The 25,025-nt window shown below is 33.1% G+C and overlaps 1 protein-coding gene across 3 annotated transcripts in view; it reads right to left on the bottom strand.

The window, feature by feature from the left end:
• The window catches only part of LOC113512980 (uncharacterized), an 81,949-nt gene that overhangs the window by 14,531 nt on the left and 42,393 nt on the right, over positions 1–25,025 (bottom strand). Inside the window, exons 2-4 of one of the 3 annotated variants that reach the window (XM_052892629.1) lie at positions 22,161–23,068; positions 9,956–10,071; positions 4,187–4,327 (exon numbers count right to left, since the gene is read on the bottom strand). In XM_052892629.1, coding sequence (XP_052748589.1) covers positions 4,187–4,327; positions 9,956–10,071; positions 22,161–22,992 — 1,089 coding nt within the window. In that variant the 5' untranslated portion in view covers positions 22,993–23,068. Of the gene's footprint in view, positions 1–4,186; positions 4,328–9,955; positions 10,072–22,160; positions 23,103–25,025 lie in introns of all 3 variants that reach the window. The other 2 variants (XM_052892628.1, XM_052892630.1) reach the window with 2 other exon arrangements.

The following is a 25,025-nucleotide window of genomic DNA, read 5'->3' on the forward strand; positions in this document are numbered from 1 at the left end:
TCAATAAAACCTAATGAAAATATAAACAGTAAATGAATAATTGATTCGACCACAAATAAAAATTAAATAACTGATATTGTTGAATGTTTTAATTTCTTACTGATTTCATTTAGATAATGTTCCTGTGTGAATTTTAACAAAATTTGGTTACCATTTCGTAAGTAATATTGGAAGAGACTATGAATTTGTTGCCAATATAGATACTTTCTTTTTAAATATACGATTCGTCGCAGCAAGGCCGCACAGCGTCGTCGTGAGCACCGTTGGTTTCCACGTACCGCAATAACTACGGCTTAGAGGTCGCACCATGAATTTATATCGGATTTTATGGGGTACTATCGCCCTGTACTCATTATATACACGGTAATTATATTATTTGTTAGCTGGAGCTAGTTTATAACGGATTAGAAAGATCTCTTAATAGGTGAAAATAGAATGATAACTGCGCGCGCGCTAAAGGTATACACCGGCGGAGCACCAGTGAGGGATGATAGGTGATGACGAAGCAGGTCAGTTGGCCTATTGTGACGAATTCAACAATAATTCAATCACAATGGTTTCCAGGGGGAATCGAGTAGAAGTCTACCGAATAGGGTATGTTGCTAGCAATGGGATTGCTAATCTTCATTACTAACAATCCCTCCCCCCCTCTCCCGGATTAGAAAGGTGTGATCATACGAATAGGGGCTATAGGACCAATATTATTGATTTCTTATGGTATATCAGTCTAAAATTGACGAGCAATCACAGCTCAGCTGGACGTTTGAAGCAGTCCGGAGATTCTAAGATCAAATCTCAGTCGAATCTGAACCAGAAGTTTTTTCAGCCTAACCTTTGAAAAAAAAAACATTTTAAGTTCACATTTTTTTTAGATCACTTGAAATGATCGTCACTTGCTTCTTGCTTCGGAGTACAAGTAAATAATGACGATAAGCCATCGTGTTGAATTCCAAGTATTGTGCATGCCTTTTCATCCTCACCTATCACGAAGTACTCCGTCAATATTAGAGGCGGGGTTATCATTCCATTATCATCATTAAAAAAAAAAAAAAGTACAAGTAAATTGACGCCAGAGGAGACTTTGTACAATAGTTGTTCGCTTAGGTACCTCTGTCCCAATCGTGAAGCGGTTGTGTTTGCATGGCTATGTCAGTTTGAAGGGTGGGATATGGCATTGAATTTACAGGGTACAGATGACCAACTGAGTCCTCAGGAATGGCAACGCATGGAGGGTTTCATGGGCAAAACAGTTTACCTTGTTATGTTCATGGTACTGCTCATGTTATAGGCGACGGTTACCACTTTCTATTAGGTGGGCCGTCAGTTTGTTTGTCATTCATTAGTCATTCCATTATCATGCATTAAAAGAAAATGTAATAATAATCTATATACGTGCAATCAATTATTTGAATTTGAATTTGGATGGTTGTTGAACATTTGATATTTTTTTGGTTATTCTGGCTCGTGTCTCCAGATCTTCGTTGATTGACTTTTCATAGCACGGAAATATTTTGGTTTGAGGACCAAGTTCTTGTAATTGTGTGACATTTATTATTATTACCTAATCTATACTAATACCATAAAGAGGAAAGATTTGATTGTTCGTTTATAATAAACAAATTAAAAAAAAAAACTACTTACCAGATTTTAAAAATTCTTTCACCTATAAAAAGCTCCATTATCAATGAATTTTGCTATATATTTTCGAAAATACTCTTGACTCGTATGAACACGAAGTCGATTGCTGGTTTATAATATCAGTCGGTTATTAAATCAATGGTATGTGTATGCACCTTAGATCACGGGGGTTCTCTAGCGTGACGTGATAATGGAATAACGAGCTCGCCTCAAAAACTACGGTGTCTTTGCCCTTTACGTTGTAAAGTAATACTAAAAATCGGAGTTAAGCGCCGCGCGTCATGCAATGGTGCTCAATTGTGAATTTATGTTTTTAAGAGACTTTCAAATAAAGATACACTGTATAAGACATATTAACATGTGAATGTGAAAGTCAGTTTGTTTGCCTTTATTTATTTACCAGAGGGAGACTTTGTACAAAAGTCGATTGCTTGGGTACCTCTGTCCCATTAGTGTTTGTTTTTGCATGGCTGTGTTTCGGTTTGAAGGGTGGGATATGGCGTGAATTTACTGGGTACAGAGGAATAACACCTGAGTTCTCAGGAGTGGCAGTGCATGCGGGGTATCATGGGCGAAACAGTATACTCTGTTATGTCCATGGTACTGCTCATGTCTATAGGCGACGGTTACCACTTTCAGATGGATCAGATGGGCCGTCAGCTTGTTTGTCATTCTAAGTTGTATAAAACAAAAATATTTATTCAAACATTATTGACAAATAAAATGTGGTACAAAAGACGGTCTTAATTTTGGACTTAAAACAGGCTGTGTCTAGCATGTACAGAGATACTTATTAGCTTTACAAATCGTTATAAACAATGATATGAAAGTACATGTATTATTTCGAATGGTGATGGACTTACTGTACGATCTCAGATAATCGATAAATTCCAAACGGCGAAGTCGCTGGCAAAATTTTGTAGTTTTATATTTTTTAAACGACTTGAAAGTAATAAAAGTAAAAATGTATTTATTAACAAAGTATGATTGTATATTACTTTACCTCTCATTTTCCTTTGTCCTTCTCTTTTGTTGTATGTGCGGTATTAAGTATGTATATATATATATATATATATATATATATACTTCGCCGTTTGGAATTTATCGATTATCTGAGATCGTACAGTAAGTCCATCACCATTCGAAATAATACATGTACTTTCATATCATTGTTTATAACGATATATATATATATATATATATATATATATATATATATATATATATATATATATATATATATATACTAGCTGACCCCGTAAACGTTGTTATACCACTTATTGCGAAATATAAAAATCACGATTAAAATACAGGGGTTGATTGTAAAACGAGTGCTGTTTGAAGAATAAGACGGAAGGACTTTCTTACTCTCTTCTTCACTTTATTATTAAGAGTTTAAATTCACTTAAATATGTGAAAATTTGATGTTGTATGTATTTTTCAATGTTAATTTATAATAAAATAAAAATAATTGTCAAAGAAATTAAAAATATATATTTTGGGGTGGGTCACCCTTATCATTGACGGGTATGAAAAATAGATGTTGGCCGATTCTCAGACCTACCCAATATGCACACAAAATTTCATAAATATCGGTAAAGCCGTTTCAGAGGAGAATTTTATATATATGTATATAAGGCCGCACCTTGCATCAATTCTCATTAATGTTTACTGTATTTTTTTACTTGGTACAACAAAGTGTAAAATAAAATAAATACTAAATGCCCTCTCAACTCGTTCGTATTTAGTTCGTATATATGTAAAGCGATATCTTCATCAATTCTAAACAGACTTCGATACCTGATTAATTTTGTAATCAATAGTGTTTACTCCCATATTAATTTTGTATCGATCGAAGCTGCTGCTTTTTGTGGAGCAAAATCCTGTTTGTTGTGAAGGCGAACTTACTTGGGGACAAACCATTCCGTGTTTTAAATGAAAACATTTTAAATGCTCTGTATCACGCCTCCGGCCACGTGACGGGAATAATAATTAGTCTATGTTAATTAATTTAAGTATAAAATAGTAAATTTTGTGACGATTGGGTTAATCAATTGGGCGTAATAATATTTCTTAAGGGTCGACAAAGTCCGCGTGGCATTCTTGGTTTTACAGTTTGTATATCAGTCGAGCCGTATGTTTGTTTGCCATCATAACAGCAATAAAAAAACCATTAAAGTAACAAAATGTAACAAACATACTCAGCTATATCTATACCAATATTATGAAGACAAAAGATTTGTTTTTAATGAATATACTCAAAAACTACTCGACCAATTGTAAAAAAAAAATTTCACTTGTAAACAACTATATTATTTGCGAGTAACATAAGCTATATATTGTACTATTTTCGAAAACTATGTACCCGGGTGAAACCTGGCTAGATTATTAGTTAATACCTTCATCAACAAACCTTCAGTGTAGTGTCGTATAAATGCAAATATTTGCACTATTTATTTATTTACGTGTCTAAGTGTAGGTATCTAGAGAGATCTTAATGAATATTCTATTAACTTGATTTCAAATTAGGAAATACATCAGACATTACCTCTGCGTGGGTCCAGGCAGACAGCGCTTTAGGGGGAGTGTCCGGGGCCACAGCTCCTAGTCTACCACGCTTCCTGGCTTCTTGCAGTATTGGCACTTTGGAGTTCTTGTCGCCTGATGACAGTATTACTTCTCGTTCTATCTGTTGAAAAAAGGAAAACATCATGTTTTATACTATAGCATATTTAAGGATATTCACCAGTCGGAAACTGCATAAAATTCGTATGTTTGGCTAACTCAGTCCCATTTGGGGAGAAAGGGGGGAAAGAGATTGTTAGTAATGAGGTCAAAATAGCCCTATTACTAGCAATATACCCTGTCAGGTCGACCTCCACGTGGTTCCCCCTGGAAACCATCGTGACTAATTCTAGTTTAATTCGTTAGGATGTGCTAACTAAACTACTTTCATCTTCATCTGTCATCCCTCACTGGTGGGCACCAGTGCCAATGTATACCAATAACGCAGACGAGGTTACCATACCATTATCACCCATTAAAAAAAAACTCAGTCCCATTCGTGTTTCTGCTATGAGGTAGCTGTACATGCATGGTTATGTTACGGTTTGAAGGGTGCAATATGGCATTGTAATTATAGGATACGAGACATAACACCATAATCCTCTAGAATGGAAACGTAGGTATGAAGGGTATTAAATATATTCTGTAAAGTTCATGGTACTATTTATGTTTATAGGCGACAGTTACCGCTTTTCATGAGATGGATCGTCAACGTATTTGGCATTATACGTTACACAGTAAAAATATGGCGACGGAGTAAAAATACCACTACTTTATGTCTTCCCCAGGATATTGTAAGAAGTAACTATAGGTACTCTACAAAGCATGATATACTGGTGAGTTACCTCACCAAAGGTAAAATATATAAGTCCAACTAACGCGCTTTACATAAAATAATTTTCATGCAATTGCGATATATATATATATATATATATATATATGTGTGTGTGTGTGTGTGTGTGTGTGTGTGTGTGTGTGTGTGTGTGTGTGTGTGTGTGTGTGTATCATATAGATATAGATGAAAAACTATTCAGATATAAAGTAAAAATCCGCATCAGACATATATGCGCGCTAAACAGCGTTAATAACAAATAAAAAAACTTAATTGAAAACCTCCTTCTATTTGAAGTCGGTTAAAAATATTAGGTCAAGAGATAGATTTAGAGACTATTTATAAAACAAAAATTTTGAACATCAATACACGACAAATAATATATAATTTGCTGGAAGAGAACTCTTACAGAGTTAAGCTCTCCATTTAATATAAATGTAATTAATATATGTGTACAATAAAGTATAAATAAATAAATAGAAATAAATAAAAATTTGTTTTGCTCCGTTTTACCTTAATATTTTGAAGCGTCGAAGACTTAAAATTAATTACAAAATTATTATCAAAAAACATAAAAAAATATCACATTGAACATAACGAAAAACTTTTTCTTACAATCACTTGGTTACACTTAATTTATTTAATTTTAACTTTAAATATTTAAATTTGTTTTATTAATATTTCTTTATACAATTATTTAATATAATGTATCACGTAATGGAATCGTAGACAGATGGTTTAACTACTACACAGTACAAGCAGTCTTATAACAATGAACACTTTCTCCACAGCATCTCACATCGATAGATAATTGCTGTACATCTATAAAACAAACTCACTAGTACACGTAGAAATCGCGGATATTGGCGTGCAATGGAAAAAAAAAACAAAACTTGTTACAATATTACTAGTGTTTTCCCGTGGCGTTGTCCGCATGACCGTAATATGTTAATTGATCGAGATAAATGCTCTGTAACCTTCTTTATCCCAATTAGTATGTGTATAATAAATTTTATAATGTTACCAACTTTGTGAAGGGATAGTTAGTAATGAGATGGTTTGTTAGTAGTTTTGTTTCTTTATACTATTTAGAATGGCAAACAAGCTGACGACTCTGTACCCTGTAAATTCACTGCCATATCTCACCCTACAAAGTTTACACAGCCATTCAAACACTTTACGGTAGGAACATGAATGAGCCAGGTGCCCAAGCAAACGACTTTAATATATTTATATATGTATATACATACACATATATATATATATATATATATATATATATATATATATATATATTATAAGTATATCCTTTTTATATATTTTTATATATAAATTATTGAAAGTATATAATAATTATTATTATAACTAATATAACTAGAATAATTTTCTGTTTTATGCGCATGTCTTCACTAAGTACTTCATAATAGAGAACGATGTCATTCTAACTTGCTGTTTTCGTAAAACTGGCTTACTAATTTAATTTATATTTGTACATCACTGTGTCTTTCTGTTTTTATCTGAAAGGATATACTTATACTATATATATATACTTTCAGACAAAAACAGAAATTTCCAAATCGGTTTACAATTAACGGAGTTAAGTTAAAGATAAACATTAAAAAAAAACTCTCACCTAAATTAAGAACCTCCATCTTTTTGAAGTCGGTTGATGACAGTACATTTTTACTTAAAAAGATAAAGTTTCTGAAGTGACTAGCAATCTACTTATGTTCCTTCCATCTACCTATATTGAAGCATGCGACAGTGTCATTAACCTATACGGTAGCAAAGCCTGTTTGTCACTGTACTCAGTCAACTAGCTTTAATATCTCGATACATAACTGCAGATTATAATTCATACAAATTTATTAAAATAAAAAAGTATATTGTATAAAAATATTATATTATATTATATTTCGTGTGACTAAAAAAAAATGAGCAGTGCAGTTCTTTTTTTGGCATATTGGAATCTAGCGCTTTATTAATGTTTTTGACGACTTCCTTGGCATAGCGTTACGTGCTTTGCTTTGCGTAATGATGGCCAGGGTTCGATTCTCCGTCGGGCTAAATTAGAAAATTCACTTTTCTAAATTATTTATTCATTTATTAGACACATAAAACAGATTATAACCAAATTGCCCCGGATCTGGGTGTTCAGGTGTTGACCCCAGATGTACTTTACCTTGTTTCGCATAACAGGGCATTCTAATTTGAGGATCAAGCGATGGGTGTAATTGTGTAGCACTTATTTCATCCTTACTTCATCCCACAGGTTGACTGGTATAGGAGTATGTTACTAGGATTAAACCCGTCTTTTATAGCACAGTTTCTTTTCGTAAATAAATTTATTAAAATAAATAAGTAAAAATTATTAGATTTTACCCACGCGGCTGTGTCTGCGCAATCGGGATATATTCACTGACCGGGATAAGAAGCAGCCTATATCCTTCTTCATCCCATATAGTACGTGTATACCAAATTTCATAGTAATTGGTTAAGTCCTTAGAGCGTTACAAAGTAACAAACAAATAAATAATAAGAGTATCATGGGCGAAACAGTATACTCTGTTATGTCCATGGTACTGCTCATGTCTATAGGCGACGGTTACCACTTTTCATCAGGTGAGCCGTCAGCTTGTTTGCCATTCTAAGTTGCATAAAAAAATCAATACAGTATGACTCACGATAGTTCTTACTCAAGAATACAGTAATCCTCCGTTAAAATACAGTAATCCTCCGTTAGAATACAATAATCCTCCGTCGTTTTTGTGACGAGTCGTCTGCATCATGCTATCACATAACGGACTGAGTAGTTATTGTACGGTCAGTAACATAAGTCAATACAATCGATTACCCGTTAACTATTCTATGATAGCTAACTTTTTTATGCAACTTAGAATGGCAAACAAGCTGACGGCCCACCTGATGGAAAGTGCACTGTAAATTCACCGCCAATTCATATCTTTCTTATACGTACATTATAAATATGAAAGTGTGTTTGTTTGTTTGTTATTTCTTGGCACCGTAACGGCTTGTAAATATGGTATATACTTATTAAAGAGAATGGAAAAGCACATAGCGTATTTTTTATTGAAATGAATTAACATATCCTGGTCATTAAAAAGGACTAGTTTATTTTATTTAGGACAAATAGGCGAACGTTGCACCTGATGGTAAGAAGAGGTAAGCTTCATGGATACCGTAGAAGCTATTATAATGCCCTAAATAATAAAGGGCACCAACCCTTCATAGGTTGTTATTCCTAAGGTCTTTCTTTAATAATGTATTAAAATAATTTGACACTTATTTAAATTAAAAAAAATGTATTTTTTACTAGCTAGTTCCCGCGATTTCGCTTGCGTCAATCAGTATATATAGTAGTAAAGTAATTTTGCGTCAGGACACAATCTATCCGTGCAACAATTTTCATTTAAATCCGTTCAGTAGTTTTTGCGTGAAAGAGTAAAGAACTTTTATCTATATAAACATTCAAACAAATTTTTTAGTGTATATAGTACAAGGTTTTACACGCGACTTTGTCTGCGTTATCGGAATATATTCACTGAATGGGATCTAAAGCTAACTAGTCAACCTATATTCTTCTTTATTATATATTGAAAAACAATAAATATATTTTAAAAAGCAACAGCTTACTATTTATAGCTTAAGCTAACAACAATTTATTCATATAAAAAAAGCTAATAACAAGTTTTCACTGCAATAAAAAAGGTTAGCTAGCTAGCCTATAAGGTTGTAGGCTATAATAGCCTATTATAGCCTTCACAACATGTAATGTATACTAAATTTCACAGCGATTGGTTCAGCCGTTAAAACGATAAGAAGTGACAAACAAACAAACTCACATTTATAAGATTAGCAAGGATCTAGCAGGATATAGAATCCAGTTTCAGTCTCCTGTCTGAACGCACTGTATTAAATATTCATAAGGCATAACTAAATTCATGAACACCAGAGCCTCTCTATCGCATCTCAATGTGTACTTGTATACCATAATACGTGGGCACCGATTGCTAAAATTTTTTATAGACATAAAAAAGTACTTGTCGATCTGTTTTTTTTGTATAATCTATTTTTATGTACGCTACCATATGTCCGGTATTTTTTAATGGGTGAGAAAGAAATGGTAACCCCGCCTGCGCTATGGGTATACACTGGCAGAGTACCTACCAGTGAGAGATGATAGGTGAAGATGTAAGCAGGTCAGTTAGCCCATCGTGATTAATTCAAGAGGACCGCTGACTCGTCTTCATTCTCATTTACCACATATTCTAATTAATATGGTAATTAATGCTTCTTTCGACTCAGTGTTTGCTGGAAGAGAACTTTTCCAGAGTTAAGCTCGCCTGTTGTACATCTTCATTTAATATAGACTTTAACTATGTAATTTTTGTTTACAATAAAGTATAAATAAATAAATACATATGGCGGTACCCGAGGGAGACTGTACAAAAGTCGTTTGCTTGGGTACCTCTGTATCATTCGTGTTTCTATTGTGAAGCAGTTGTTTTTGCATGGCTGTGTTTCGGTTTGAAGGGTGGGATATGGCAGTGAATTTACAGGGTACAGTGGAATAATACCTGTGTCCTTAGGAATGGCAACGCAACGGGCGTATCATGGGCGAAACGTTATACTCTGTTATGCCCATGGTACTGCTCATGTCTATAGGTGACGGTTACCACTTTCCATCAGGTGGTCCGTTAGCTTGTTTGCCATTCTAAGTTGCATAAAAAAAGGTATCTAGGTAGCGTATATCATAAGCATGGCGGAGTTGCAATTGTAATTGAAATATAATTAAAAAAATTATTTCACATTCAGCCATTAAATTAAAAATCCAACATAGAATGTGTACCGCCGTTCTCAGACTAATTATTTATTATTATAATAAAAAGGTGGACTCACAGGAAACTTGGCGGAGTGTGTGTGGAGCGCGGCGGGGGCGGACGGCGCCGGGGCGCCGGGCAGGGCTGCCTCCGGCGCTGGTGGCATCCTGTACGGGGGCACGCCTTCGACAGTGCCTGCGGAGAGAGAGAACGATAGTTACATATATATGTTTTATTATTATGTCTTCTTATTTAACGTACAAAAAAATTAAATAAAGATTTTCTAATATTTGTTTATTAAAGAAACAAAAATTAAATGACAAAAAATTCATACTTCACGCTAGAACTTATGGTCGCGTACAGTGCGGTTTCCAAAGAGTTTTTTTCCGCGAACGCTCAGGCTGTGAAACTCAGATTAAGCTCTCTGCCGAGCGTTTCCAGGTTTATTTAACGCGCGAGTGACACCCCTAGCACAGCTCCTAATGTTGCAGGCATTTATACGAGTAGGTTGCAGTGATCATTTACCATCAGACGGCTTCTATGCCTGTTTGCCAAATTCGTGGTATAAAAAAAAAGTTTTTTTTTGGCAATTTTCGACTTTATTGACGTAAATAAGTAACAAAAAATATTCGGTTTGGATAACTGATATTAACTTTGAAAGATTATATACACTTTAATAGTTAACTTAACAGAGGGAGACTTTGTACAAAAGTCGATTGCTTGGGTACCTCTGTCCCATTCGTGTTTCAACCGTGAAGCAGTTGTATTTGCATAGCTGTGTTTCGGTTTGAAGGGTGGGATATGGCATGAATTTACTGGGTACAGAGGAATAACACCCGAGTCCTCAGGAATGGCAACGCATGGGGGGTATCATGGGCGAAACAGTATACTCTGTTATGTCCATGGTCCTGCTCATGTCTATAGGCGACGGTTACCGCTTTCCATCAGGTGGGCCGTCAGCTTGTTTGCCATTCTAAGTCGTATAAAAAAAAAATAGATAAAGAAAATTATATAGACAGGACATGCTTTTAAATCACGGATTACTGTATTAAAATTAACATATCTAACCAGAATATCAAGTGAGTGTAACAGCTTAGTTCAAGTATAACATTATGTTATTCGTGGCTAAGTAAGGGTTAAGTATGGAAAGCATTAAAGCGTACAAGCGGAGTAGTTTACCCACAGTTACCACTGGGTGCTGTTCACACACATAATTATACGGATAATGTCGTAACTGGCTACCTCTCATACACGTACGGTGGTACAAACTCATAAGAGTTAGCGGAAAGTGTAATTATTTTATTTACGTAAATAATTTTATTGACTAAAAAAAAATATGGCACGAAATTCGGACTTAATGCGTTTAGAATGAACAGTGAATCACGAACGCAGTATTTTATTATTGGGATAGGTAAAAAAAAATTACTAGTAATGTATACCTATATAGAGTAAATAATACATACATTAATATAAAGGAATATACATACGTATATATATACAACAAGATAGATATAAAAAATAATTTATAAAAGATGATGACTAGCTACTAACGTTGTAATGAGTTCATAAAGTGAGCATGGACTTTTATTTTGAGCTTTTTCGGACTACTTTTACGTTTAGATGATTTCGAACAGGCGAAGTTTTTGGGGATACAAATACGATACATACAAACTCTCGTGGACATTATATTAGATAAATGAGATAAGAGAAGAAAACTGTGTTATTATATTACATTTATATGTAATATATATATATGTACGTATTTTGTTTACATTTATAACATTATTCGGTATGATAATTATTATTATATTATGTCAATTTATATTTAATAGGTAAATTTGTTTTCTTGTGTAATGTATACTCGCCGCCATTGCCTTCAAATACTTTCTATTTTCAGTTTTGTTTATTAAACTTATTATTTGTAAGAATTATTTGTAATATAAATAGAAGATTCCTTTTTTTTATTAATCGAACGCACGCCGGGTTAAAAAGAAACAACGTGTCGCCTTTTTCTAATACGCATAAACTTATGATTTAGACTATACGAAAAATGCGAAGGTATTTGCTCATTTCCTGTAACATTCTACTACAATATTAATAAATTTATCTGATATGTTTTCTTATTGCTGTTGCAATAAGGTTTAAAATAAAACGTTGAAGCTTCTAGTTCTTTTATAGTAATTTTCAAAACGTTTCAATTACGTAGCAAATTACTGAATCCGTTGTTTAAATTGCCTTTTAAACGAGTTTAAATTATTTATTTTTGAAATATACTTAACTAAATTAAGTATATTCCAAAAATATATCTACATTAATATTATAAAGAGGAAAGATTTGTATTTTTGTATGTATGTTTCTAATGAATAGACTCAAAAACTACTTTGCCGATTTCAAAAATTCTTTCACCATTAGAAAGCTACATTCACCCTGAGTAACATAGGCTATATTATTGCTAGAAAAGATTAGGGATCCTTACTAAAACATTAGTAATGTAACTCGAGGTGTAAAAAAATGCTATAAAATATCTTTCGTCGCGTGCGCTGCGGAAACTATTGGTGATAGAACAAAAGTATGTTCTACAATATTGAAGAAAATATCAATAACTACAAAAACTTCACGATACTGTACTGCACTTGAAGGCAGTTTTCACCCTTCTTTGCATGATTTTTTATATTGGTAAAATAAATCGAGGTGATAAAATTTATGTTCAAAATTAAAGGAAAAATAGTTAAAAAAATAATAATAAATAATAAAATATATGTCCAACTATTATATTGCGAAGCAACATAATAGTTGGACATATACCATTCGCAAAGAAGGGTTAAAAGTATATTTTTACATTGAAACATAATCTAGTTTGTACGTTTTTTTCACTATATATATATATATATATATATATATATATATATATATATATATATATATATATATATATTACCTTCTTATAATTATAAAAGTTTTTAACCATTGCACCACAATAACTTCAAAACTTTTAAATAACAACACAAAAACTCGATCAAGGAGACTCACTAGTAATACACCAGAAATACATTCGAACGAAGTAAAAAATCCCATTGTTTGATTGTGTGAAAATGATTGAAATATCTCAGAGATTGTGCAACGTGTTACAACGTTTCTGACACAATCGGCTAAACGAATGATTTATTATTAGAACTATTTTTGAACTCGATTTTATAATTTTTGCGACTTTATAATGAATTTCCTTGTATTATGAAATCAACTCCGGAATTATCTAACACGGATAGATAACGTCATAAATCGATTTTACCAAATATTTAACTTTTTAAACTTTCTATTTATTTATTTCTCTCCGCAAACAATTAAAAAATTTACCACCACATGCAGAACATTTTAACAATATTATTTGTGGGCATTTACGCCTGTACTGGGTGTTAAACCTGTATTATAGTGGGGGGGGGGGGAAGGGGATTGTTAGTAATGGAGACTAAAAATCCCATTTCTAGCAATATATCCAACCAGGTCGACCCGCACTATAATTAAACTATCATAGTTAATTCCTGATGAATTCATCATGATAGTCTAATTGGCCTGTTTTCATTTTCATCTATCACCCTTCACTGGTGTCAATAAATGGTTCATTTTCGTATGCAACTTAGAATGGCAAACAAGCTGAGGGCCCACCTGATGGAAAGTGGTAACCGTCGCCTATAGATATGAGGAGTACCATGGACATAACAGAGTATACTGTTTCGCCCATGATACCCTCCATGCGTTGCCATTCCTGAGGACTCAGATGTTATTCCTCTGTACCCTGTAAATTCACTGCCTTATATGTATAACACTAAAACAATAAACAAATCATGTGTAAATTTAATAAAAATGTATTGAAATATCAGTAAAAATGTGTGTCTATATTGATAGATAGATACTCTTTATTGTTTCCTTCAAAATACTAGTAAACATATTATATTGCTTGCGTCTTTGTACGCAAAGATTCTGAGAGTAGGGAAGTAACCATTTATAGATGGCGTATCAAGAAAAAAACATAAACTACATTTTAATTTATACCTTTAGGAACGTAAATGTAAAAATCATATCTAATTTAGTGCAGTATTGCGTGAATAAAGACAGACAAACGAAAATTCTAGAAACTACGTTTCGGTTCCGATTGCTTTTATTTCTTTTATTTAAGAACTGTCTTGTAAATTTTTATTAAATAATAGAAGCTAGAAAATAACATCAGTTTCCTAGTTATCAATCTAGTATATTCTATGTTATGAGATATCAAGCAGTAAACAAATTGACTTTCACATTTATAAGCTGGTCTTATTAGTAAGGATATTGACAAAATTGTGACAAATTAATCTAGAATATTTTACATAAACATCGTGATGTATTCATGAATTCATAATAAATGGATTTCTTATAATTCGTTATTTTTTTATATTAATTGGCTGTCGGTTCGGTCGACTTTCATTTTGAAATCCACAAGTCTAGATTTCGTGTTTAAAATTAAATCTAGAATCAAAATGTACGTTATTTAAAAAGAGTTGTAACAATTTTAAGTGTTTGAAAATAATTAAGGGAAATTGTTCAGGTATTTAGACATATATTCACTAGAGAGAGACTTTAGTAAAGATTAGCTATATTTTTGTCCTACCCGTGTTACTGCTATGAAATAGTGCTTGCATTACTGTGTAAAGTTGGGATATGGCACTAAAGTTACAATATGGGAGAGAGGGAGACTTTGTACAAAAGTCGTTTGCTTGAGCACCTCTATCCCATTCGTGTTTCTACAGTAAAGCAGTTATGTTTGCATGTGTTTCGGTTTGTAAGGTAGGATATGGCAGTGAATTTAAAAGGAAATAAGGAATAACAGCTGAGTCCTCAGGAATGGCAACGCATGGGGAGTATCATCGGCGTGTAAATATATAAATTTATTTGACAAAGACCAAAAATAAAAGATTATTAAAACTTTATATATTTACGCTCATATTCATAAAACGTAAACTTATTTTACAAGCTTATTTTAGCTCTTGAACTGTTTCGTTTTTCTTTTAATGCTGCATTCTCAATTTGAAAGCAAGTGACAACATACATAGTTCAATAACTAAAATAGGTTTGTAGTAGGTTTTAATTTTTTAAATAAGGGGGTTATTAATTATCTAGTCATAGTTTTTAATTCAATAATAAAATAAATTTATGTATCATATGCATATAGTATAGCAATGAGAAGGTCCTGCTTAGGGTTAAGGAAAAAAGACAAATTATTAGAACTATTGAGGACAGAAGGGGAAAAATGTTGGGACACTTGATACGACACGACGAACTTATGAACATTATATTAGAAGGTAAGATAGAAGGAAGGAGGGGAAGAGGGAGACCGAGACATAGTTACATCAAGCAGATCAAGGAAGGAGTTGGTGTCGTGTCGTATCAAGAGGTGAAGAGACTCGCTGAAAATCGTAGTGAGTGGCAAGAGCTCCACCGACAAGAGCGCAGCTCTTAAATAGGATAGATAGATATGCATTACAGTATATTCTTTGGTGTCCACGGTGCTGTTCATGTCTATAGGTGACAGTTACCACTTTTAATTAGGTGAACCTATAGCTTACTTTCCATACCGAGTAACATAAAAAAAATTGTTTACTCAATTATTAACAAGCGATATATTAGATACGTATAACACTCATAACTGGGTCGAATCAAGTCGAATGTCAAACAAGTTGAACAGTCGTTCTTGTTTGATATTTGTACATGAAGGACAGTATTTTTATTTATTTTTTATTTTACACTTGGTTGCATCATTTATAAAATAGCAAATACATTTAATTGTAATGAGAAATGATAACTAAGGCGGCCTTAACGCTAAGCAATCTCTTCCAAGCAAGGAAGAGGACATTGAGAAAAGAAAGAAAGGCAAAGGGCAGGTAGCACATAGATATATATATATATATATATATATAATATATATATATATATATATATATATATACATAGATATATATATATATATATATATATATATATATATATATATATATGTGTACATATACATATACAGTAGAACATATAATTAAAGACTGTGCCGCACTAAAAAAACTGACTTCAATTAGGTATGACAAAACTTGTTATTTTGAACTTACATAATTATTGTTAATGTCGGAACCAGTCTGTAAGTACATCCTTTCAGGTAAAAAAAGAATTTTCCAAATCGGTTTATAACTCACAAAATTATGATATAAAAAACATCATTCTTTTTAAAGTTGGTTTAAAAGAAAATTAGATCGATATCCTGAATAAAGTGCTTTGGTCGTACAAGAGTTTATTAGGTTGTTGTACTACGAGTATATTATTTTGTATATTAATTTGTCAATAAACTTGGATAATAAATTAATAAAAACTGTTTAATCTTTTGTATGTATTTTCTTTCCCGACAAGGGATTGCAAATGCACCTTCCTGTCTGTCACCTGCGTCTTAGCTTCCCTTTAGCATTAGTGTTTAAAAGTAAAATGTAAGAAGTACGTTAGTCAACCACGCTTTTTTTTTAATTTATTTCTTAGAAATAAGACATTTTTTCGAAGTAAAATTTAACCTTAATTTAAATTTTAAGTAATTTTTTTTGTTTAAAATCTATTAAAATACGTTCAATACTTCGTGCATGATGCATCATGGTATGAAGGGTGAAGAAATAATTTTATTATATGCATACATATCTATACATCGTGGCACAAGGGTCATATTCTTCGGTACCATCATAAAAACACCTAAATCCGAAGGCCAAACTGCTGTCTACAAATGTAGACTATATAATTTAAAGAATAAAGACGAATTTTGGTTAATATTCTACTGTACAAGGGTAGGCGGAAGGACCCAAGTCAACAGGTGCATTCAACTTGTTTTTATGTGGGGAGCATCTGTTTTGTTTCGAACTCAAAAGTATTGATTGTATGTAATGAATGTAATGACATGACTAAATATAATAATACCGTAAAGCAGTTGTGTTTGCATGACTGTGTTTCGGTTTGAGGGGTGGGATATGGCGTGAATTTACTGGGTACAGAGGAATAACACCTGAGTCCTCAGGAATGGCAACGCATTAGGGTATCATGAGCGAAACAGTATACTCAGTTATGTCCATGGTACTGCTCATGTCTATAGGCGACGGTTACCACTTTCCATTAGGTGGGTCGTCAGCTTGTTTGCTATTCTAAGTTGTATAAAAAAAAATAATAATAATATTGAGGATTAATGTTTGTATTTTTAAAACATTTCCAAAAAAGAGGGTTCTTATTCAATGTTTATTTTTCGTGTGTATGTTATGCGATATCTTCACCAATTCCATCTTGTTAATATTAATTTTTACTAATCTACCAGTTCGGCCGTTCATTGTATAATTTAAAATTGTTTACTTCGTTTCATACTGTATAATTATGTTAAAGTAAACGCTGTGAATACCTTTAATAGGCGTGTGCATTAATATTGTATTGTATTTAATGTCTCTTATATATGTTATAATGCAAGTTTCAGAGATGTTTCCTCCCGCGAACACTCAGGTTGTGGAATGAGCTCCCTGCCGAGGTTTTCCCAAGAGTCTACAGAATGGGGTTCTTCAAAAGGGGGAAAGAGGTTTCTTCAGGGTCGGCAACGCGCGCGTAATACCTCTGGTATTGCAGGTGTTCATAGGCTACGGTAACCACTTACCATCAGGTGGGCCGTATGCTTGTTTGCCACCCCAGTGGTGTAAAAAAATGCAATAAAAAAAATGCTGTTGGTGTTCCTTTCAATAAATAAAAAATAATTTAATATCATCTCTTCTATTATTTTAGCCATATTTCCTTCGACAGCTCAACCTTGCATTGTAAAATCAATGGTATACAGCTTGTTTCAATCATGCTTGAGTGGAGGCATTGGTTAGTGACAGTTGTAAGGTCAACTATGCAATTGTTTGGTGGTTGATACTTTAATAGGTGTATTAAGGTGCTTTGTAAGGTGTTGATTGAGGTCCACCCACTCAGTGCAGTTTGTTTTATTCATTAGTACATATATGCGTACATGGCGGACTTAATGCTAAAAGCATTCTCTCCCAGTCAACCATAGTGAAGTGTCAGAATACTCGAATGCGGCACTAGTAATAATTAATATATATACATGCTAAAATTTATTTATTTATTTACACTTTATTGCACCATTTATAAATTAGTAAATACATTTGATTGTAATGAGAAATGATACGAAAGGCGGTCTTATCGCTAAGCAATCTCTTCCAGACAACCTTTGGGTAGAGGACATTGAGAAAAGAAAGAAAAACAAAGAATAAGAGGTAATAAAGAGATAATAATAAAATTAAATTTACATATAATATACTATATTGTACACGAAAATGAGAATAGATAGATAGATAGATAGATACTCTTTATTGTTTCCTCAAAAGATTACAATAGTAAACTTATTATAAATATAAATAATTACAAGAAATAATCACAATGAGAAAACAATGGACGACCTTATCGCTAAGAGCGATCTCTTCCAGGCAACCTTTGGATGGAGAGGAGTAATTATAAACAGTTTGGTGGGATTATAAATAGTATAGTACTAAGTGCTCGGATAAAGTATAATTTTTTTTTTACCTATCCCAATAACAAAGTACCGCGTTCGTGATTCACTGATCATCCCAAAGGTTGGCTGGTAGGGAATGCTACTAGCAGTAAGCCCGCCTTTTGCATCTTATTTTATTTTGGTCAATTAAGTTATATATATATATATATATATATATATATATATATATATATATATATATATATATATATATATATATAAGTCAATAAATAAATAAATTAAAGTGAACTCCATTTGGGTGGAGGGGATCACTGTATATCTATGTCTAACTTGTCCATCGAGAAGATCTCACAATGAGGATTCTTACAGTAATGTTATTTTAGGATGAGCAAGAATTACATTCAGATTGTGATCAGAAAATAATTTATAAATATATTATAACAACAATCAAGTCTTTCCTTTTATGAAAAGACATGCTATTGATCAGTTTAATGCATACTTTTAATTTATCAATGGTCACAAACAAGTAAGTTTGTAAGCATATATAATTAAAAACACGATTTCAGAGTACATTCTCTTTACTTTCGCTTCATCACTAATTACTGATGTAAGTGTGTATAGTGATTGGATTGGATCTATGGATATTAACCTAAATGATCCCAAACCATGTGGTTACATACCAACGTACAATCGAGCATTATATAATATTTCACGTTGGTGAATTAGATGGTTATATAAAAAAAAAATGTAAATTTGCAAGAAAAATTTATAAAACAAAAATATAATTAAACTGTGTTCCATAAAAAAAAACTTACTTAAAATATGGGAAAAGCAGTTATTTTAATTAAAAAAACTAAATTACTGGACCAATGTTGATAATAAATCTACGAAACCAATACGTATAATTTTTCAGAATAAAATTTATTTAAAAATAAAAAGAAATTTCCCTAATAGGTTTGCATTTGCAACTGACGGAGTTATACGTTAGAACGGTAAAAAAATTTGATTCTTGAAATTTTGCAAACACCTTCTTTATATAGCGTATCGTGAACAATAAGAAAGGAATTTTGATTATTTAACTCCTAAATAGGCAAAACTTTTAAAATGCCCCCCGTATAAAGTCACGGACGAAAGAAATAACCACGATGATCAACTTAACTGGGCATATTACTAGGAATGGTGCCACTGGTACCCGTTAGTAACAATCTCTTGCCCTCTATGTCACGCGATTGCATCGCCAATTCTGAATCAAGCAAATTATGAACAAAGCTTTGTATTCGGGGTTCCTCAACTGTATCCGATTAACGTCTAACTGTTCACCGTCGTGAGAAAACTATGCCTGTAGATGTTCCAACGAAGATTATTCAAACTAACATAGCTTTACCACTATCAAAGTCTTGTTTATACAATTTAGAATGACAAATATGCTGACGGTCCATCCGATAAAAGTGGTAACTGTCGCCTATAGACATGAACAGTACCATGGACGTAACAGAGTATACTGTGTCGCCAATGATACTCTTCATGCGTTGCCATTTACGTTTTCATTGCAAAAAAGAGCATTATGTACTATGTAACAAATACCATAATGGGAATTATATAAATTCTATTTTAATGTTTATCAAACACAATGCATGCTGTGGTTGCCTATAAATGTAAGAACAGTTAGATCTAATCTGCCAGTGTATTGTATTGAAATGTTTCGCTGTATCTTATGTTGGTAATCCTATAAATAAATAAATAAATACCATTTCAAAGACCTCAAAATTTTCAGAGTAGCAAGCTTATATTTGCTAGACCTTACTGACAAATGGAGAAATCTAAACTTGTATGAAAATGAAGAGGAAATAATATTAAATACTACAATAGAAGAGACGATGTGGTGAATACGTCTTGTCCTAAACTTCGAGTTGCAAAACATTGAGCTTCATTTATTTATACTTTTGCACACTTAAAAATATATTTAAAGGGCGGAATTAATGCCTGATGACAATCTCTACCAGTCAACCGTTACACTAATCAGATAGAATAAATGGCAGTGCTTTAATTTAACAAAACAATTTGTAAATTAACTAAATATTTTGCTTTGTACCAGTCAATCAGATTATTCAACAAGTTACCTATTGATATGAAAAACACTGACAGTTTTAATAGTCTCAAAGTTAAGCTTAGAGATGTTTTATTGAAAGCATGTTTTTGTACTTTGGACGAATTTAATAATTATGTGTTTAACAAGTTGGTTAATTTTATTATTATTATCCATATGTAAGTGCCGTATAGTCCTGGTATAGAATAGGCCACCTCTTTGTTTCCGATGGGTGTCGTAAGAGGCGATTAAGGGAGGGCGAGGGATGGGCAGCAGCGTTTATCTTAAAACATCACAAAAAGTCTACCATCTATAAAGTGTCTTATAGCTCTACCCGCTGACATTGATGCTCCTTTCCACTTTGGGTTTGAAGAGAACTCTTCTAAAGTTAAGCTCATTTTTGATACATTATCTCTGTCATATTTTTTATCTATTATTAGCGTGTACAATAAAGTATATATAAATACTTGTGTCTAATTATTTGATTGTTTAGATTTTCTTTAAGTTCTATTACAATAGGCTGTACTTGCAAAATTGAAATATGGCAACTTGATATTTACAGAATGTATAAATCCAAAAGGAAATTGATATTTCTTATGAGAACGAGATATAACGGGATTCGTGCGAACGAAGCTAGTTCACAAAATCGCAAATATTCCTTGAGTGTTTAATTCCCTTAAATCAAGAATTTAGTATGACAGAAAGAGAAGAAAGAATTAAAAATCTAAAATGAAAAATTGATAAACATTTAACCTTTTATCTAAATAAATCAATCCGGACGTTAATAAACGTTTTACAGACCAATTAGTCTTATTAGCATAGATTTAACATTAAATTTTAATGTTAAATGAGTCATTGTAAGATACAGGAATATATATTAGAATCATAATAAATTTTGAAATAGAAATTTGATCTAAAATGCTTAGTGGACCTAATTATAAATTAAATGTAATAGCTGAAAAAAATTCCAATGTTACAATCAACAAAGTATAGAATGATGAAGATGATGGGGATTTATAATTTAAAATTAATGAATTATAATTGTTAATTGATCAAATAATCACATTCAAAATAACATTACTTGATATTCTACGTTGGTTTTACATTTAATGTCAAAATAGTGTAAAAGTAAATTTCATATATTTATTGGCGACTAAATAGATGAAAGAGATATGTCTATGGCTAAGTTTACGGGGAAAGAGATTATTTATATTGAGTAATACAGTCAAAATTGTGTAACTGGAAACCAGTTTTTCTTGTTTACATGACTACAATTTGTAAGTTCCCGTTAAATAATAAAGCTCAGTGCAAAACAGGTGTATGTATAGTTTAAGCAAAATGGATCAAGGACGTACATACCAGATCGCCGAAGTGCACAATATAGATATTGCTTGATGAAATAACCGTTATAGATACAATAACTCAAGTCATCGGCATCACAAGATACACGAGCTTTCGACTTTCGCTCATTCACATGACACAAGTATTATTACTCTGATAATCATAAGATATATCCTAAATTTATATTAAAACTTCTTAAACAAATGACACACACGTGAATGCGATGATAAAACATCAGAATTTACTTTATGAGAACGAACTTGTGGGCGAATTAAAAAAATAAATTTGAATTTGACAATCGAACAAGACATTCACCTCTTGTCGGAGCGGCGCGCGCACTGGCAGCCGGGCGACTCGTTGCAGAACCTGTTTCGTAGAAAAAAGCACCTCTTCCCGCGTCCACCGCCGACGAACCGACCCTTTGCATATTTCCCTGGTCGCTATTTATCATTGCGCCCGTATTATCCATGGGGAATTGCGCGGAAACATCTTGGAGTTTCTCGGGGACTAGCTGTGTGTCGTTAAGTTGATTGCCCGCGCGGCGCACGTCGTCGGCCTTCGGAATGACCGCCATGTTTGGTCTAGTCAGGTTTTGGCGCGAAATGTCACATCTGCGATCTTGGTGATTTGTTACGACAACGTTTACCACTTGAGGTGCTGCGTTCGGATTTCTCGGTACAACGACTGGAATTCTGCCATACACTGGTTTGCTATTTCCATACTTTTGCGTGCTATCTACGATGCGGGGTTCGGTTAGTGGTTGTGAATTTGCAAAAGCATTTACTTTTAATATCTCATTGGCTTGCTGTAGTAACTTTCTTTGTATATTTTCTATTTCATCTTTAGATGCTTTTGAGTTTTCTGATAATTCGGCTATAAGTTGGTTTACACTGAATTCTGCCATTTTATCTACAGATATATTTGAGTTTATGTTTATAATTTGATTTGCTAAGTTAGTAGTTTCGGTTTCATTAACTTTAGTGATATTTTTCTGTTCAATTATTTTTTTTAGTAGCTTGACTTTCATATCTTTATCTGGTGGGGTAACAATTATGGTCGGAAGATGAGAATCTTCAAATGAAATGCCAATTATATTCGAGTCTTTGCCTTTACCGCGTTTTACTTTCCTCACAGTTCTGCTGGCCATTACATTCTTACAGCTCACTTATTACAATTGTGTTTGATGCTAATAGCTTTTGCAATCATATTTAGTTCGTTATATTCTGTTAAATTTAGATCAGCGTGAATTTTATTTTACTGCACACAATAAGAAATATTAATTAACGAATTAGTGTAATGTTTGAGGCTCTGAACATTGTTTTTATGTTCTAGTTATAATTAATAGGTTTATGCTTAAATTAAAAACTGTATATATATATATATATATATATATATATATATATATATATATATATATATATATATATATATATATATATATATATAGGTGAGAACGAAAAGACAGGTCAGTTAGCCCATCGCAATGAATACACTTGGAATTCAGCACGATAGTTTCTAGGGGGGACCATGTGGAGGTCGACCTGACTGAGTACATTGCTAGCAATGCCCCTCCAAGATTAAGGTATTATGCCTCTAAACCCTGTAATATCATTGCCATATCGTAGTATTTTAACCGAAACACAGCCACACAACTGCTTCACGGCAGAAACAACAATGGGACAAAGGTTTTTTTTTTTATACAACTTAGAATGCCAAACAAGCTGACGGCCCACCTGATGGAAAGTGGTAACCGTCGCCTATAAACATGACCAGTACTATGGACACAACAGAGTATACTGTTTCGCCCATGATACCTCCATGCGTTGCCATTCCTGAGGACTCAGATGTTATTCCTCTGTACCTTGTAAATTCACGGTACCAAATCAGAGGACTTTTGTGCAAAAATATATACTTGTATATGTAAACAATTAAAATAATTATAACCCTTTACTCCATTGTTTAAGATTAAGTAGATTATTTGAAATTATACAAATAAGTGTATTCTTAGATCGAGACATTGCAAATTATAGGCTAAAACTTTAACCTGCAATTCGTAGTATCTCATTTTACCAGTGTACACTGGTGAGTATTTTGAAAATTTATTTTAGCAATTTTGCAACACGTCTAAGACTTTAGCTTGTGATGTTTGGTATCTCATTTTATTAGTACACTGCTTTTTTTAATTGATGATAATGAAATGGTAACCCCGCTTGCGCTAACGGTATATGCTGGCGGGGCACCAGTGAGCGATAATAGGTGACAATGAAAAGGCAGGTCAGTTAGCCTATCGTAATGAATTCACTTGGAGTAAAATACAAGTTTCCAGGGGGAACCGCGAGGAGGTAGACCTGACAGGGTGTATTGCTAGCGATGGGGCTACTGATCCTCATTATTAACAATCCCTTCTCTCCCCACCAGTACACTGGTTTTTTTTTGATGGATGAAAATGGTATGGTAATCCCGCCTGCGCTAACGGGATACGTTGGCGGAGCACCAGTGATAGATAAGAATGAAAACAGGCCAGTTAGCCCATCATGATGAATTCATCAGGAATTAACCATGATAGTTTCCAGAGAGAATCGTTAGGAGGTCGACCTGGTTGGGTATATTGCTAGCAATGGGATTCTCAGTCTCCATTTCTAACAATTCCTTTCCCCCTCCCAGTACACTGGTTAAATATAATAATAAATACGAAAATTTGTAATGATGAACGCATTAATGTTTGTTGAACTTTCACGCAAAATCTACTAAACAAATTAGAATGAAATTTAGTACACGGGTAGGTTATATATTCTAAATTAGCAAATGGGATACATTGTGCACTGAATTGTGCGGACAAAGCCAGGGGCTACAGCTAGTTTTAGAATATGGCAATGTTGCAAGTTGTCTGCCTATGAAATTATTCCCTGCACACAAAACACAAAACTGCAACGCGTGGGCACCGCCCGATATGGAACCGGGACATTATAATGTTTCTCCGACAATATTACAATTGACACACTTTTCCTCGTGTCGCAAGCTTTTGTTATACTTTCAGTGTAACCATGAACAGGTTCTCACATTTGTATCCGATATAAAACGTGTTATTCATAACTGCAGCAAATTGTGACATCCGCGTTTTGCCACTTTATGTAATGTGTGATGCTGTAATGTAATGAATGGTCGAATTTGTGATCGGGT

This window comes from Galleria mellonella, unplaced genomic scaffold (genome assembly GCF_026898425.1).
Source record: "Galleria mellonella isolate WM207_F2 unplaced genomic scaffold, CSIRO_AGI_GalMel_v1 utg1634, whole genome shotgun sequence".
NCBI lineage: Eukaryota > Metazoa > Arthropoda > Insecta > Lepidoptera > Pyralidae > Galleria > Galleria mellonella.